We start from the raw sequence: 19201 nt of genomic DNA on the forward strand, positions 1-19201 counted from the left end.
TGGCCACCACTCCAGGTGATGCTGCCAACCCTCTGATTGGCCAGCAGCGCTTAGGGCAAGCTCATTTCCCTTAAAAGGGATTGCATCTGTCCGCTTTCAAATTTGTTTGGGGATCAAATAAAGGGCCAAGACAGGATTGCCTATGCCTTCTGGTCCATCGCTGGAACTCCCGCCGGTGAAATAAAATCCAGCCTTTTGTGTCCTCCTCACAACTTGCTTTCCCACGTATCTTTGTATTATCAGCAACTGTGGCTAGAATACACTCAGAATTTCACTTGGATGAAGGGACCATCATATTATGATCACTTTTCCCTAGATAATTCTTTATGATGTGAACATTAATTATTCATGTTTCATTACACATTACCAGATCTTAAATAGCCTGTTCCTTGGTTGGTTCTGCAACATGTTGATTTAAGAACTCGTCCTGAAGGCCACCTTTGCCAATTTGATTTGTCCAATCCAAGATTTAAAGTTGTTGTCTATCGTTGTCCCGATATTGTATGTTATTGGTAGCATAATTATGGTAATCTTCATAAAGGTCTTGGAGTCTCTGGGTGGGTGAACATTAACTCTATTTATATTTACATTCTATTTACACTCTCCATTCGGATCTCTAGCTAGCACTTCTCATGCTGCTCTAGCTCCTTCCAATCCTACTGCCATGTGACTCTAATCACATCATCATTACAGTGGGAGACATTAGTTGCACTGTCTCAACCATTAACCCTTTCAGACGCTTATACTACATCTCCACCCAAAGTCTTTGTCCTTATATATTTTTATATACACATTCATTTTGACTTTACATACTACCCCATCTCCCCCCAAGTCTCTGACAGCACAGATTCAAACATTCAGGAGGCTTCATGACTCCCCCTTGTTCTTGTCAGACTCGGAACATCAGCTGTCTTTCTTGAAAGTCTTGCTTGATGACTTGGATGGCCTTGACCAATGTTTGTAGTATCCTTTTGTCTCTGGGTTTCTTTATCATCATCTGATTCCTCCAGATATATGACTGATTGCTGTTTTTGAAAGAAAGGGGTAAGGTTGCTCCTATTTCAGTGTATAATACCCTCTGAAGTGTGTACTACATAAGATCACGGATGAACTTCATCTCTCTAGATAACTCTACCTTCACTCCTAGATCTTGCAGCCATACCTTCTCACCATCTTTTAACCTTGGCAGGTTTCTGGTACGAAATCACTTATTATAATTGCAAGCTTGTGGCTCCTGTAAGACTTCTCTTTGTCCTGCACCTTTTTATCATCTTGTACATCTATTCCCAGAAGTCATTTTCTGGGTCGAATGGGAAGTTGAGTTCTTAACTTCCTGCCTATCAACAGCTCTGAAGGTGAAAGTAAATCCATTCCTAGACATTCCCATCAGTCTTGATGGAAATTGTGTTATCAGAGGTTCTCTCTGTTCTAGTCTATGTACCGCACATCTCTGACAATTCAAAATCATCTCCTTGGTGTCTTTAGATATTCCTGGCTACCAAACAGATGATTGACCATGAGCTCTGCATTCTGTAATTCCCATGTGGCCTTGATGAATTCTTGCCAAGATCTCTGATCGAAGAGAAATCGGAATGACTAGTCTGTTGTTATACACCAGCAATTGATCTACAATTGTGAAGTATCTTCTGAATTTGAAGAAAATTTTCATTACTTTTCCACTAGGACATTCCTGTGGCCAACCTTTTGTACAATACTGGCATATCTAAATACATTCTTCATCCCGCTTTTGAATGTGACGAATTTCTTGAAGTTTCCGTGTACTTGCAAGCAATTGAGACGCTGTGTACTGTGAATATGATTCTATCTCTTCAACAAAGTTAACATCCTGTTGCATAGGATCATCAACAGTTGCTCTTGATAATGCACCTGCGGAAGTTTGCATCTTCCCTTGTACATATACCATCTCGTAATATATCTCATCAACCTCAATCGGAACCTCTGAATTCTCAGAGGCATCCGTGCAATTTCCTTTTTCTCCAGTAAGGAAACCAAGGGTTTGTGGTCTATCTCAATAGCCACTTTCAGGCCAGTAATATCTGAAAATCTCTCGCAAGCCCATATGGCTGCAAGTGCTTCTTTTTCAATGACAGCATACCTTATCTCTGTCTCAGACAAAGCTCTAGATATATGATAGACTGGTTTTCGACAGCCATTTGTCTGTTCTTGAAAGAGGACTGCCCCCAAGCCTGGAGATGAGGCATCTGCTGCAATGCTGGTTGGAAATGAAGGATTGTAGTGTGCTAATATTTCTGGTGAAATTAGCATCTCCTTAATCCTTTGAAATGCCTGTTCTTGATGTATGTTCCAACACCAGGCTTGATCTTTTTTCAAGAGCTGTCTTAATGATTCTGTTACTTGCACCAATTGGGTAAAACTATTGCCAACTGATTCACCATTCCTAGGAATCTTTAGAGAAGTTGGAGTGAAGTTGGGATTGGGAATTCACTAATGGCTCTCGTCTTTTGTGCGTCTGCCATTATGCCCTTACCACTCACAATATGGCCCAAGAAACGAATAGACATTTTTGAAAATTCTCACTTATTAAGTGAAACCTCTTGAAACGATGTAGAACTGCTTTGACACTCTAGTCACACTCTTCAACAGATTCCCCTTGGACCAGGATTTCATCCATCTGACAAATCACCCCTTTTATTCCTTGTATAATATTGGACATGTTCCTTTGGAAGATTTCTGGTGCAGATATTATTCCGAATGGTAAATGATTGAAGCAAAATCTTCCAAATGGTGTGATGAATGTTGTAAGTAATCTTGACTTCTCATCTAACGGAGGTTGCATCAAGTTTCGTGAACATTATGCTTTTGGATAGCTTTGCCAGGCTTTCATCCACCAAAGACATAAGATGAATTTCTCTCGCCACAGCTTTGTGAAGTTGTCTTAAGTGCACACAGATACAAAAAGTACCATTTTGTTTTGGAACTGTAGCCGTAGCCATAGCTTTATGACTGGAGAAATGACTCCCATCTTGTTCATCTCTTCCAGCTGATGCTGAACTTGGTTCATCACTAGGTGTGATATCTTCATTGGCGTAAAGATACATTCAGGTTTGGCGGCATCTTTTAATGTTATATAATATTTGGTCTTTAGTTTTCCTAGACCTGAAAATAGTTTTGGAAAGTCTGCTTGAAAGTGACTGTTGGATTCTGGCTGTTTAATTTCTTCCACTCTTTTAAGTATTTGTAGGTTTAAGCACGCTTTTCTGCTTAACAATGAGAATGCTTGATTTTTCAAAACATACAGGGTTTTCTTTATCTTCCTTCCTTCATATTGGAGTGTTGCTTGTCGCTTCCCCTTGATCTTCAGTTGTATCCCTCAAGGACCTTGTAACTGAATATCTGCTGGTTGTAAGGTATACGTCGACACCCATGGCTCTTGGTCTGACAACATTGTGACACTTATGCTGTGTCCAATTTAAAATTGGTAATATTTCCAATGTACGTCTAATGTGCTGTTTAAGTTCCCCTGATTCTAACAGTGGGTGCATTTTTAGCCCGAACTTCAAGTTAACTGCTAGTTTAAACAGCCTCTGTCTGCTGGTACAAACCCCATACCTTGACCTTATGTGTTTTTTCACTCAAATCTGGCTTCAAATTCCTGGTCTCACGAGACACCAAGATCATGCTTCTGCTCTGGACTAAGTTGGAAAAATGTAAGACTCTGCTTCCGTCTATAATCTGCTGCCTTTTTCTGTTTTTCTGATCTGTGACCTGTGGAAAAGATCTGGAAAATTCTACACCGAGATCTTCTTTGAAACTTAGCTTCAAATTTCTGGACTTATCTCAACATTAGGAAGACACTTTTGCTCTGGAGTACACTGGTTATAACGTAAGACCCAACTTTGTCTCAGTATTGCTGCTCTGTTGTGATTTTTGAAGTAACTTTGATCAGTTTACTGCCCTTCCCCCACCACTGCTGTGATTGAGAGACTTCAGTCTCCTACTGAGCCTGTGACTCGCCACTGGCTATACTGATTTTCTGCTTCAGCCTATTCCTGTCAGCTGCATGAAAGGTCCCGGGGAGCCCTAGTCACAGGAGCCCTTGGAGCAGGCTTTCAGCTACCCCTTCAAGAACACCCTGACGCAGATCCACATAACCTGCATCTGAACTCACCAGCTGGACTTGCTGGCCATGTGTGTGTATTAGTCCCCGTCCGTGTAGCAGAGCTTGGTCTCCAATCATCTTGGCCTTCCCTGCCATTGGACAAAGACCTTGCTTCGCTTGGACCGTGTGATAGTTGGTGTGCAACGGCCCCCCCCACGTTAAAAGAACTCATGCACAGACATCTACCACCCCCTCAAAATGAACTTCGGGATGTGGAATATCAGGATTGGACTATTCAGTCACCTAAGGACTCACAACCCTGGAGTGAAAGAAAGTCATCCTCATTCCCGAGGGGCTGCCTAAGAAGATGTAGGCATGCCGAACCTGGGAGAATAATCTTAAATTTGCACAGTCCAGGATGTGAGACTTAAATAGACCATAAAAGATATTACAGAGGTTTACAGAGAACACACTGACACAAATGGGGATGCATGGGTGTCACAGCAAATTAAGTAAGTCTTTCACTAAACGTTCCTCGCCCACATGTGTGTCCTTTTCCGTTCAGAAGGGCCAACGTATGCAATAACATTATTGCCATGCCACCATTACGCATGAGCATCTCCACAGATGCAGTGACATGGACATTGGCTCAGTCAGCTGCTGTCTCTAATAGTTTGCACAGAGATGCTGCAGATGTGGACTGGTGCACAGCAGGTGAGTGAGGGTGATGTGTGGCTTGCAGAGCTCATGTCGGTTCCTATGGTGCAGAGAGCTTTTATCTGATAAGTCACATCCATACGTCCCTAGTTCACTGCTAGCCCTGCATGCAGAGCCTGGGTGCCATCTGCCCTCCCATGCGTCTTTCATATTGTGGGTCCTCAGCATCCTCATAGACTGAGGAGGAATCCTGTTGATGTCTCTCCTCAACATGCCAGGCCTATTGGGTGTGTGGTTGTGCAGAGCAGCAAAGAAAGGAGCTGGCCTTTTTGGCCTGTAGGACAGGGCGTCACCCTATCCATACCGGAATTGGAGGCACTCTTTCAGCATGCGGATCTCCTGCTAGATGGTGGCTCTTGTAGTTCAGTGGCAGGCGTTGTATCTCTCCTCCGCAGCAGTGGTGGAGTTTCTCACTGGTGTCAGGAGCCATGTCTGCAAAGGATAGCCCTATCACCAAGAAGCCACCCCTCAATCTGAGCCAGTTCAGTGAACAGCGGTGGCAGCTGGGACTGGCGCAAGACCCAGGTGTCATGTCAGCTGCCTGAGAAGCGGTCACACGTTCGCTGCAAGCAGCTGCAGTGTTCACATACCAGCTTCACCTAGATTGAGAGGGCAACTTTAATGATGACATCTGCAGGTGGTAGCCTAGCAGTAGACCTGATGGCCATATGGGTGCAGTCAATGAACATTATAACCTATGGTTCTCTGGCAATGGTGCCAGAACCAATGGCCCTCTGGGCCTGGCTGTGAGAGTCCGTCCTGAAGTGGACAACCTCACTGGCCCTCCGGTGCAGGGCATTGGTGACCTCCCTGATGCAGTGGTGCACTGCTGACTGTGTGACCCCACAAAGGTCTCTGGTGGGCCCCTAAAAGGCTGCAGAGGCGTCAGGCTTGAGAACCGCTGCCACTATGAGGAACAAATGCATGGGATGTCCACTGGAGCCCATGGGCTGCAGGTCATCCTTGAGCAGGGCACAGAGACGTGTCACCACCCTCTCTATATGTGCAATCTCCTCTGACACTGGTGCTCTGCCATCCGATGGCATGTCATGTGGGGCCTGTAGGTGCATGGCAACAGTAATGGCGGGCTCCCTTGGGGGCTGCTGCTCACGACCGAGAACCTCTACGTGGATCACACCTACCTGTTGATTTTGTCTCTGGCGCATACGGATCCTCACGTGCAGAGGATTACACGATGTAGGATGAGCCATACCTATTTCCATGTGATAAATAAAGTTGAACCCTGCATGTATTCGAAGGTTCCTAACAGGGCATGGATTGGTGTTGATGGGTACATCAGCTACTTTCCTGGATCAACTATGTGGAGTGGCATGGCATTACCCATCTTGGCCAACACTCAGAGTGCCACAGCATGACCACATCAAGATCCTACCAGCTGAATCGATTGCCCCCACCATCCATAAAACCTTAATGTTCCTGCCTTTTCTGGCACCCTTCCCACACACAGGGTGCTTAGTGTGCCATTGCCCCCTCACAAACACAAACCATACACTGTTAATGGAGGGATGGTAGACGGTACCTCCCTTCATGCCAACACAGCTTTCCCTCCAGTAATCCCAGACCCCCTCCCTCCCAGAATGCAGAGTTAGACCCCTGCATATCCCCCTCCCTCCTCCCTTTAAGAATGCAGAGTTAGACCCCTATGTATCCCCCTCCCGTCTCCCTTCCAGAATGCAGAGTTAGACCCCTGTGTATACCCCCTCCCTCCTCCCTTCCGTAATGCAGAGTGAGGGCCCGCCAGCTTTTCAGACCGTGAACAGGACGGCACGTAACGGCCGCCCGTTCAACGAAAAATCCGGCAGTGTCAGTGGAGAGGTGGTGAGCTGCATAATCAGCAAAGGTAAGTAATCATTACCATATGCTAATTGTGGTGCTGCCGCTATGCGGCGGGTGGGGGGCCGCACCGAGGTCCTGTCACTGCCGGTAAAATGCAGCGGGCCCGTCTCGACGTCATGGGTTGAGGCGGGACTCTCCCCGCAGCATTTTACCAGCCTCTGCGCCGCGACCCATGGCGTCAAAGGGCCGGTAAAATTCAGCCCAGTGTTTTTAGCTTCCCCTCAGTGAGTCCTTGCTCACTGTTCTCTAATTGCAATTGTAAAAAAATCAACCAGATTTTCTCAGATTTAAACAAGAAAGGTGTAAGTTTATTAACCTTAAAACTCTTAACTCAGTTAAAACTACTAAAAATACATGACGGGACCATGCTAGCATGCATACATGATAAACCCATACACAAATAGATACAAAGGAGGAGAAAGAATTAAAGGGGAAAGGTTTGAAATAGTAAATGGAGTTCAGTTATTGGTTTTGGGTTGGATGTAAAGTCTTTGATTGAAATTAAGTCTTGCAGTTCTTGTTGGGGCAGTGCACACTTTCAAACTTGTTTCACTGGTCTTTTGAGGCTTAAGTTATTTCCGTGGGTCCCTGGAACTTTGTGTGAGAGAGAGACAGAGAAAGAGAAAGGTGCTCTCTTCTTGAAGTTCAGTTGCAGTCTATCTCAAAACTTTTCTGTGAGCACAATTCAATCAACTCCAGGTTGACCAGCAGGTTAGTCATGAAACTAGCTTCTTGTTTGAAACAGCCTCTCCTGCAAAGTTTGTGGATTCCTCCAAGCTTACCAGACACTCTCAATGGGTGGGGGGTGGTGGGGGGTGGTGGTGAAATGCTGGCTCTTGCACATTCAATGACTCTCAATGGCTCTTGATCATCACCATTGACAAAACCCATCTGGCTAATTGGATCAGGGAGTACTTCCATTGTCTCTCCATGCAACTGTCTTTTAGAATACAAATGTGCAGCCATGTTTTCAGCCACTGTTCTGTGGTCTTTTTAAAACAGGTTATATTCAATGTCCAGTAAGCGTGATGAAATATGATGAAATTAATATATTTAATTTGGCAGATGTGGATTTCCGTCACACTTGGGCTGACAGCAGTTGCAAGATGTCACCTGGTTTCAGCTGCGAATAATGGCGCTATTTACAATGGTTGTTTAACTACTCAGTTACTGTAAATGATTTGATTATTGGATTATTTGGTCTAGGCAAGGAACACTTATGTTGAACATCCTGTTCAGAATTCATTTAAATGTATTTATACACAGATACAACTATCACAATTCTAATGCAATCCTGTTGGTACTTTCTTCCATGGTTTCTTCCATTCTCAAAGGCCCTGATTTTATTGGGAGTTGGGGATGGTGAGGTTGGGCGGTGTGGTGGTTGGGTACAGAATTGATCTGTGTGAGGGATCTGGCTGAGCAACAAGCTTGCCGAGAAGGAAACTAAAGAAAAAAATTTAAAACTTACTTTGCGGGGCCTCTTCTGGCTCTTGATCCAGCATCTGGCAGATTTGGCCTGGTGGAGAAGCCACTACTGCTCCCCTGCTGAGGCCTCTGGATAAAGTAGCAGCTCAGAACCTAATGATATCATTGGAACCCAATCTGCATATTTAAATAGGACCCTGCCAGCTAGAGGCCGATGTCCAAACCACCCACAATCGGTCAGGTCAGAGCGGAACAGCAGTGGGTATGTCTCCCACTGCATTTTAACTGCCTTCCCACCTTCTGGAAACCAAGGTGGGGTGGAGAGCAGTTACAATTTGAGCCATAGTAACAGTTTCAGGCAGGAGAGCACCTTCAATGCATCTACTTATCTAGAGTTCTTCCTGATGCATTTCTAATAAACCCTATGGAAATTCAATCCCCATTTGTCTAAGTAGATTTCTGATCAGCAGCTTTACTGTTGTTACATAGAAACATAGGAAATAGGAGCAAGAGTAGGCCATTTGGCCCTTTGAGCCTGCTCCGCCATTCATTATGATCATGGACGATCATCCAACTTTTGTTAATAAATCTCACTCCTAATATTTACCCCATGTGACAGCTTTGTATATGAACAGGTGGTTTTCATCTGAATTAAGACAAATCTTAAGGAATTCTGCACCATTTTAAAAACTTCACCAACTATGTGTGTACTCCTCATTTTAAGGAATTTAAGGAGACAGCTCCAATTGACCTTAACTCTGTCTGAAAATTTAAAGATTAAATGAATGAAATAGTATTTTAGATGGTCATAGATCAGCTTCTGGAATAAAGCGAATGTTGCTGTTTGGAAAACAGGATGGAGATCCATCAGACTCCCACTCTATGTATCATGGGGATTTCCAGTGAACAATGGCCTGGGAAAGCACTAAATGTTTCAGAGGCTTCATTTGAGTTCTATAATAAATGAGGTTCTGATCACATAATTTAGAAGACTATGCAAATTCCTAACATTCATTATCATTCATTTTCCTCTTATGCTGTCCCCGTCCATGATTTTTCCTCTCATTCATTTTAATTGATGGAAAATTGTGCGCTTTAAATGATCTAGATGTAAAACCAATATGATTTTTTCCTCAGGGCATAACCCTATAAAATCCCTTTAAAATGCACCACCAAAATGTAAGTTTACAGAAATGGTAGAATTGTTGTATCTGCGATTTGGCATTAGGTGGCGGCAGAGAACAGAAGCCTATAATATTGAATTCTCTCATTTTACTGCAGCAGATGCATCTCTTTAATTTCTGTAATGGATATATATATTGATTAAAAATAATACCAGTGTTCTTATGACAGTCAACATGCATTATGTTAAAGGTCACAAGCGAAAGCTATTTCATTTAAAAGAAATTGATTTAAAAGAAAGTCTCGTTCACTTAAATGATTCGATGAAAAACCTGGTCAAGCTACAGACAGCTCAGAAATATGAATAAAGATAAGTGGAGGTTACCATTCTGTGCGGGAACATCAACAGCTGCTAAGCCCAGAGCTGCAATATCTTCTGGTACTTACACAGAATTACATCTGGAGCCAATTATCAAAGGGCTCTTTTGGCAGGCATATTGCACTCTGCAGTACTTTCCTTTTTAATTAGATTTGGTTTCATTTCTCAACCCCTTTCCCATATATGGTCATCACCAGTGATCACTTGATATAAATTATTTATGGCGTACTCTCAAAACGTCTGAAAGGAAGTTGCATCAATAGTCATTAGGTCCTAGCATTTATACTGTAAAGATGGAGAAATATAAGATGGTTCTGAATTTAGTTTTGAAGCAGCATGCCACCCTAGGATACGGCTTTCTGGCCTTAGCAACAGCCGGGGGAGAACAACTGTTCTCTGTTGTTGTGTTCAGTTGTCCCTGTAACTCATGGAACTTTGCCTACAGCATGGTTTTTCTTCTCATCCCAGCCCTGGTGTTATTTTTACTGGGCTACTTCATAAGCAACAGAACTTGGAAGCTATGTACTGGCTGTTGCATCAATCAAGCAAAGCAGTGTTCTAAAAGAATCCTCTGTCGTGGCATAAAGATTTTTGTGCAAATCACAGTGGGAGCTTTAGTAGCCCCCACAACATGGATTTCTGTTGCTTTACTGAATGGCACTTTCTATGAATGTGGTATGTGTGGCTATTACAACGAGCACTTCTTAAAGTCAATCTGCAATAACAAATCCAATGACTGTCCTTCCAATCTTTATAAGCTGCCTTGTGGTCATACAGCATTGCCTTTGTCAGCCAGGGAGGATATTCTCATTACCCTTCGTGCACACTCTCAGGTAAGAAATACTTTGGGTGATGTGTTATGATTACTGTACTTTCTTTTGCAGACTGTTGCCTCATAATGTGAAAGCTTTGCTTTTTACATTTAGCCAAACAGAATTATGCATTTATTACAGTTACTATATATATAATATATGTGACAGCAAATAGAATGCATGAGAAGTCCAAGTGATCAGGTTCTCAAAGGTAGTATTTAAGGGGCGTGAGTGAGAAGGCAACATGCCTCAACCTGTCCTGGAGTAGGGGGTTGGATTGCCTTAACTTCTGCCTTGCCTAATATCACATTGGAATGTGAGATACATTCCATCATATTTTCTACTCCATCTGGAATGAATCTTGACTGAAGGCTGCTTATTCATTGTTTTGCCATTCTTGCCATTTTCCAAAGTAAATTATCATGATAGCAGAACTAGAGTTATGTCTTTGGGTTTCATTCTGTTATGAACTAATTTCTACAAGCTAAAAATTTATGGTTTAGGTGAAGCTAAAAGTTATCCTAAACCAGTGCATGATATTTAGATGGTAAAGACTCCAGTACATTTTTAGTGAGTGCACTCAATAACCATCTAAAACTATATGATAAATGGAATACATTATCCCTGTGCCCATTATGCCACCAGAGAAAAAAGGATATTAGTTTCCCATCCCTAAGCACTACTAGGTAAGAACACACCAATTATTAATAAAATCAGAAAATGCTGGAAAAATGCAGCTGGTGAGACCTTTTGTAATTCAACTTGAATTTTATTAATAGTGATGACTGTGATAACAATATGAGTTATATTAAGATGGTCAAGACTACAAGTTTATTGTGAAAACAGACAAACAAACCAAATTATGGCGTGCATAGGCCATCTGGAATAGTATTTAGTGCTGGCAAATCATGGAAGTTTTGTAACGAAAGGATCTATGTTGACAGGCAAGAATAAAAAGTCACTTTATTTGCTGCGTTCATATACTGCTGCTAATAATACTATTGCTATCAATTTTAAAAAACCTGTGGTTTTTCACTGTCTCTGTGCCGTCACTTGTCCTCAATTTCAAGTCTATATTTTATCTTTAATTCTTCTAAATAGGAAAGAAAGTTGTGCTGGATGTTCTGATCTGCTACTAAGCTCTTCCTGTCTGTTCCTTTTCTTGTAAATAGGAATTGTAAGAACTGGCAGAAGATTGTACTTCTGAAGTATTGGAAAATTTATATTAGGCAGGATTTGCAAGAACTAAAAGATGTGAGCTCATTTGATGCATATCTGTATTGAATTATAATGGCTACACAAGTACCAATTCCAGCTAAAGAATTGTTCACATTTTTTTTCAAATAAGGGTTGTAGCATGTTCAAAATTGCAGTTTGAACCTGGGTCCATTACATATAATACTGCACAGTTTATGCAAGTATAAACAAGGTTGAAATTTAAAAACCCTGTTTATTAAGCAGCAATATTGGAAACATACAAACATACAAATTAGGAGCAGGAGTAGGCCACTCGACCCCTCAAGCCTGCTCCGCCATTCAATAAGTTCATGGCTGAGCTGATTTCTCCACATTACCACTTACCCCTGATAACCTTTCACCCCTTTGCTTATCAAGAATCTATCTACCTCTGCCTTAAACATATTCAAAGTCTCTGCTTCCACTGCCTTTTGAGGAAGAGAGTTCCAAAGAATCACCACCCTCTCAGAGAAAAAGTTTCTCCTCATCTCTGTCTTAAATGGGCGACCCCTTATTTTTAAACCATGACCCCTGGTTCTAGATTCTCCCACAAGGGAAACATCCTTTCCACATCCACCCTGTCAAGACCCCTCAGGATCGTATATGTTTCAATCAAGTTGCCTCTTACTCTTCTAAATTTCAGTGGATACTAGCCTAGCCTGTCCAATCTTTCCTCATAAGATAGCCCTTCTTTGAACTGCTTCCAACGCATTTACATCCTTCCTTAAATAAGGTGACCAATACTGTACACAGTGCTCCAGATGTGGCCTCACCAATGCCCTGTATAGCTGGACCATAACCTCCCTACTTTTGTATTCAATTCCCCTTGCGATAAACGATAACATTCTATTAGCTTTCCTAATTACATGCTGTACCTGCATACTAACCTTTTGCGATTCATGCACTAAGACACCCAGGTCCCTCTGCATCTCAGAGCTCTGCAATCTCTCACCATTTAGATAATATGCTTCTTTGTTATTCTTCCTGCCAAAATGGACAACTTTGCATTTTCCCACATTATACTCCATCTGCCAGATTTTTGCCTACTCACTTAACCTATCTATATCCCTTTGTAGACTCCTTCTGTCCTCTTCACAACCTACTTTCCGACCTATCTTTGTGTCATCAGCAAATTTAGCAACAATACCTCTGGTCCTTTCATCTAAGTCAGTAATATAAATTATAAAAAGTTAAGGCCCCAGCACAGATCCCTGTGGCACACCACTCATTACATCTTGCCAACCAGAAAATGACCCATTTATGCCTATTCTCTGTTTCCTGTTAGCTAGCCAATCTTCTATTCATGCCAATATGTTATCCCCTACACCATGAACTTTTATATTTTGCAATAACCTTTGATGTGGCACCTTATCAAATGCTTCTGAAAATCTAAGTACAATACATCCACCGGTTTCCCTTCATCCACAGCACATGTAACTCCCTCAAAGAACTCCAATAAATTGGTTAAACATGATTTCCCTTTAACAAAACCATGTTGACTCTGCCTGATTACCTTCAATTTTTCTAAGCTTCTAACAATTTCCCTAAGACAGATGTTAAGCTAACTGGCCTGTAGTTTCCCGCTTTCTGTCTCCTTCCCTTTTTGAATAAAGGAGTTACATTTGCTATTTTCTAGTCTAGCAGAGCCTTCCCCAAATCTAGGGAATTTTGGAAAATTAAAAGTACTGCATCAACTATCTCACTAGCCACTTATTTTGAGACCCTAGAATGAAGTCCATCAGGACCCTGGGACTTGTCAGCCCACAGCTCCAGCAATTTGTTCAGTACCACTTTTTTGGTGATTGTAATTTTCTTGAGTTCTTCCCTCCCTTCCATTTCCTGACTTACAATTTCAGGTTGTCTACAATCAGACTTCTTACTTTAGTTTCTTAGTATCTATAGGAAGAAAATAACTGTTCTACATCTGCACTGGAAGGTTCACTAATAGTTTTGTGATCCCCCTACACAATTTTCCCTCTTCGCATTCCACAGGAGCCCCTAATGCCCCCATGTTTTATATTTTGTCAATTGGTTTAAATTAAAACAGCAGATTTAATTGTTGAATTAGATAGAAGTGAGTCTTAGTACACAATTCACCTCTAACCTTATATGCTGCAATAGTGATTGATTGATTGTATTGTGTACAATGAGAATATGAAGTGCATTTATATTTTCTTACATACAGGTGATTGGATGGAGCCTGATAGCAACTATCATGATTTTCGCCCTGGCCTCTACCTGCATTGTACGCTGCTGCTCTCCTGTCAGCTTCCTCCAATTGCAGTTTTGGAAAACATACAAGGAAAAGGAGAACGAGCTGTTTGAGCAGAAATCGGCCGAGCATGCAAAAGAACTAGCGGAGAGAAATCTGAAGATCTTCTTTGAATCTGAAGGACCAAAGGAGATCAAAACCCCAAGCAGGGGGGCATGGGAGGAGATTTCACTGCTATACTCTTTCAGCAAAACTGAAGAGTACTACAGCACGATACACAAATATGCAGAAAGGAAGGCTGACAACACCCATGCTTCATCCTCCACAGTCAACGTGGATGTGCCTGCTGTACTGGACTTTGTTGATGGTAGTAAAAATTCTGTTGACACCCATATTTGAGAATGTGCTCAGGCAAGGGTAACTGAAGTAAATCTGTGCTTTACCCCCAGTGCCTGAAATAAGCAGTGTTATTATGCTTGCTTATCAAAGTTGCGTGGCAGTATTTGTGTAAGATTTCCTCTTTTTAGACATATAATGGCACTTTTACAAAGATTTATTACATTTTATATATTTTATACATTGTATACAAACTCTTTTATTGAGAGTATGAGTAATGCATTATGATAAGGAACAGTTTTGCCATCAGTTGGAAGCTGGGTCTGAGACATGCCAGAGAAGAGCAGGTCTCTTCTGTCTGTGGTGGGTAGTTACAATTGTCAGTGTTAATCAGAGAATGTTATAGGGATAACATCTTCATGAAAGAAAATGTATGGGAAGCACTTTTTTACGCAATTAAATTTCTTATCTTCCACCAGGAACAGGTTCTTTGTAATCCGAGAGTGAATGAACTTAAATAACTACTCATGCTAAAAGAAACACTACACACAGAAGTAAAATAAAAGCAAAATACTGCGGATACTGGAAATCTGAAATAAAAACAGAAAGTACTGGAAAAACTCAGCAGGTCTGGCAGCACCTGTGGAGAGAGAAGCAAAGCTAACGTCTGATGAAAGGTCACAGACCTGAAACATTAACTCTGCTTTTCTCTCCACAGATGCTCCCAGACCTGCTGAGTTTTCCCAGCACTTTCTGTTTCTACTATACACAGAAGCTCTGCTTCCATTAACAGATCTCCATTGTCAATGTTCTGGCAGGAGCATTTTAGAGTAAATTCAGATATGTCATGTTCCCAACAGGAAGCTGGGTTCAATGACAATGAGGGTCGGAGATAGGGCTACTCATAATCCTGACAACTCAGTCCTATTTGCATTCATATTGCTTTATATGATGGTTGGTTTTGTTTGAATTTCATTGGCCTGGAGATTTGGACCAGGCTGATCTTACCTTTTTTGCCAGACTGGTGGATAAATCCTAAATCAGAACACATTACCAGGGACACAGATTTATAGTTTATCTATCTATATATATATACCCCAAGTTTCCTCATTATTTGACCAAGAGATAGAAACATTGTAAGCCCTGATCTAACTGATGCATTGCCAAATAGCGATTGTTCAGATAACGGGCTGAATTTTATAAGCTTGCTGCTAGTTGAAGAGCAAAGTTACAAAGTTTGGGGGCAAAGCTGATGATTAGGAAGAAGAGATTTTCTGGTGTGTAAATAACATGAAATGGCTATTGGAGGGGTGGGAGAGGGGCCTCGATCTGTTAATAAGTTTTCAATTTTACTTTACCCACAATGTGGCTTTAAAAATTTTAAGTACTAGTAAGGACGCGAAGCCCTTTAAAAATGGCGCCAGCGCCTGCGCAGTAGCGTAAGATGCCATTGTGGGAATGGAGCAGCTGCCCCTTTATGTCATTGGGGGCAGAGAAGCTGCCCAATATCTCTAAATTACACACTTAAACTGATGTATAACATTGATACATCAACATCGATTTTATGAATCTTCCAAGGAAGGCCATGAGTGCAGATTGGTTGGGGATGAAATTTTTCTTGGGCACTAGCTGATTGAAGTCAATGGAAATGAAGAAATGAAAATAGTAAAGAGAGTAAAACGGGTTGCTGATTCACTATTGGTAAACACAAAATGACTATTGTAACAGATTTAGTTTGAAGCCAGAGAAGGACCAAAAACATCTTAGCCCAAATGTTCAAAAGGGATAGAACCAGAAAGTAAAATGTGGCCTAAATCTGGTTAGGACTTTTCACTGCATATACTTCTTCTAGCACCTTTTATCTCCTTTAATTAAATTCAATTAAACTTTATACTGAAGTAAAGTTTTATAATGGTAAAAATTTTGCTGAGAGGAAACAGCGTTGATAATTTTTATTGACATCAGGTAAAAGTATAATTTTATAATTTCAAAGGTAAACAAACTTTAAAAAATACTATTATAGCTAGGAACATCAGTAACCACAGAGAAAAAAAATTATTTAAAGAGACGTCTATATATTTATAATGCCAAAATAGATTTCAGTTTATCAGGTAAGGCTTTGAGCTGTTGTCATTTGTTGGGAAATTCTTCAGACTTGCTCCTGCTCTGCCGCTGTAATTTCACCACAAGTGTAAAGTACGTTTCCTCCGCAATGAAGTTGTGGCAGCAGAGCGGGTGCAGCTCTGAGGAATTTCCGGCCACAATGCCAATTTAAACCTAAAGTTTTAACATTAGTTACTATGCTAATTTTTTTCAGCACTACATAAGGTGGTACTATATTAGCCGATGAGATGACAAGGTAAAAATTACAAAAGTACAAAAGCAAATAATAAAATCAAAGGTTATCTAAAAATGTGATTATTTGATTTGTCAACGTGTGACATCTATGAATAAACAAGGTAAACCTGGTATATATTTATTGAAAGAATTAATATTGGTTGCCAGCGTGTTATAGAATATGTGTTCCAGGGCTTTTCTGCATTTAACTGACAGGTGGTTTAATTGCTGAATATACATTTATAAATTTGCAAGAATTCTATTGAAAGCTAGAGATATAACATGTTTCATTTAATTTGGCATAAGTCATAAGCTATTTTTATTGATAATTACTGCAAATATCCACTCTGTTCAATACTTTAAACTGAATAAAAACGATTTAAAGAATTATTTGGCTTACGACTATTTATTGTAAATGTCTGTGAAGTTACATTTGGCAGACAGCCAATTTGTCCACCTGTACATGGTACTGTGAAATGGTGAGACATAAACTGGCACAATCTCTCTTCCTTTTTTTGATCGTATCTTTGAAAGAGACGTAATCAACTCAAACTGCCAAGGTACCGGGGAATGTATAAAAAGGAAATCTTCCTTGTAATAAAAATGGACAATGCTGGAAACAATTAGCAAGTTGATCTGCACCCAAAAAAGCAAGATTCTGGATAAGTTCAGCTCCGATAAAGAATCCCACCTAGAATGCTAACCTATCCTTCTCTTCGCTCATGCTGACTGACCGCACAAGTTTTTCCTGCTTCTTTTTCAGATTTTTTAACATTTGCAGTTTTTTTTTCTGAAGCTTTCCTGTAATACCTTAATCACGAGTACATGCAACTGACCTCAAGGAACTCTTTGTCTAAAATGTGGTCCTCTTTGGAGCTTGCACATAAAAAAAGAGCTCATGGTTAATTGGCCAGAATTGTTTAATGTTATAACAAAGCAAATGTTTTGCAAGAGACAACATACTATTTGTTTTTAACAGTTGTACTTTGCCAGTCTTAAGAACATAACAAGCAGCATGCTCTTAGTAATTAAAACCAAAGTATGATTAATAATTCAATTTCTTTTCTCCCTGCAGTTGGACACCACGGCCAAGAAATTCAATGACGTGCAACAGTGTTTCAGGTGCAAAATAGGTAGCTAAAAATCCAACATGGCAGAAAGGGCACACAGACATATTAATATAAAAGCAAAATACTGCGGCTGCTGGAAATCTGAAACAAAAACAAGAAATGCTGGATTCACTCAGCAGGTCTGGCAGCATCTGTGGAAAGAGAAGCAGAGTTAACGTTTCGGGTCAGTGACCCTTCTTCGGAACCCTTGTTGTTGTTGTTGACACAGACATATTATCTGCTCTAAGTGTGCCAACTTGATAAGGGCAGGAAAAGAGGTACTCAGGATCTATGTCTGAAACAGCTGTCATGCAGGCCCCCACCTGCCAAGAATGAGGCATATTAATTTCACCACATGGACATTAAATTTCAAATTGTTGTAGGAAAAAAGAGGTCTATTACAAGAGCTGCCAGACTGGCTGGAAAGACATTTTTGCATATTGACAGACAGTACTTGAAAGGACAAAGGGGCTATTCCCTGCTCCAATTTAACCCACAATGGGCCTTTGATCACCAGGTATTGTGTGTAGAGGAGACATTCCAAGGTCTGCTAGGAGAAGACAATCCACAAGGGCCAGGACTGATTTGGCCAACTGGTCACATGACTAACTGGCTGGTGCAGGTTTTTTAAAACTCGGCACAGAGAATTTGAACTCAGAAAGCTGTTTGCTCCGGGACTAAGAAGACCTCTCTCCCGCCTGCTCCCATCTCTTTCTCACGGAACTCCAAAAACCCACTGGAGACACATGAACCCCAAGAGAGAAAAGTCTCCTACAGTGAACAAGGTTTAAGAATAACGCTGGGCCCCAACGAAAAGTAAGATCAACCTACAAAAGGACTCTACAGTGAGCTCGAAGAACCGTAACAAACTCTTCAGAGATTGCCTCAGACCTTTCCACTTTAATCTTTTCTTCTGCTCTTTTCTGTCCTTAGATGCATGTGTGTATCACACATGCATGTTAGCGTGGGCGCATCGTGTATCCGTGGATGTTAACTGGATTAGAGTTTAAGTTTAATAAATTTCACCTTTCTTTAAACCTAAGAAAGCTTGTTGGTGCTCATTTCTTTGCCTTATAATTGGAAAGCAGTGAACAAAGATTCACCAAGAGGGAGCTGAAAACATGGTGTGTTTAAAAATTAAACACTGTTAAACACTGTAAGACCAGGTGAAGGCTGGGACGGAGCCCTAGACACACTTCTCGTAACACAGCCCTCAGGTCCTTTGCAAACGAAGTGCTTAAAGTTGGTTTGAAGCCTCCTTAGAAAAATTGGACTCCGCTGCAGTTGCCGCCATGCTGGCTGTGATCGGCTAAACATAGTCTACATGTGGCCTAACAAGCAGTCCTTAAAGGGACTGCTGGACGTTGCCAAAAGGTACGTTATTTGAATATGAAGTCAGGAGGTGCAAGAGTGCTTCTTCTGGTTCCGCTGCAGAGCTGAAAACCATTGCTGGCTCCCACTCATCCCACCCACTCCCAGGCCCCTCCAGATTGCCCCCTTCCTCTCTCAATCACCCCATCTATCCTGATCATCCTCTCACTCTCCCCAATGCTTCTACATCCACTCTCCCAAGAC

The 19201-nt window shown here is 41.4% G+C and overlaps 1 protein-coding gene across 1 annotated transcript; it reads left to right on the forward strand.

The window, feature by feature from the left end:
- Positions 1 to 9840: 9840 nt before the first annotated feature.
- LOC137352706 (calcium homeostasis modulator protein 6-like) lies at positions 9841 to 16848 on the forward strand. Its single transcript, XM_068018441.1, has 2 exons — positions 9841 to 10417; positions 13818 to 16848. Exons 1-2 carry the CDS (start codon positions 9878 to 9880, stop codon positions 14241 to 14243), a joined length of 966 nt encoding a protein of 321 aa, XP_067874542.1. The 5' UTR covers positions 9841 to 9877; the 3' UTR covers positions 14244 to 16848.
- Positions 16849 to 19201: the final 2353 nt, after the last annotated feature.

The sequence above is a fragment of the Heterodontus francisci genome, chromosome 3 (assembly GCF_036365525.1).
Source record: "Heterodontus francisci isolate sHetFra1 chromosome 3, sHetFra1.hap1, whole genome shotgun sequence".
Lineage (NCBI taxonomy): Eukaryota > Metazoa > Chordata > Chondrichthyes > Heterodontiformes > Heterodontidae > Heterodontus > Heterodontus francisci.

Coding starts and splice junctions, on each gene's coding strand:
- LOC137352706 (XM_068018441.1), top strand. CDS start 9,878: ATGGAGAAATATAAGATGGTTCTGAATTTAGTTTTGAAGCAGCATGCC. Junction 10,418..13,817: donor CCCTTCGTGCACACTCTCAG/GTAAGAAATACT, acceptor TCTTACATACAG/GTGATTGGATGGAGCCTGAT.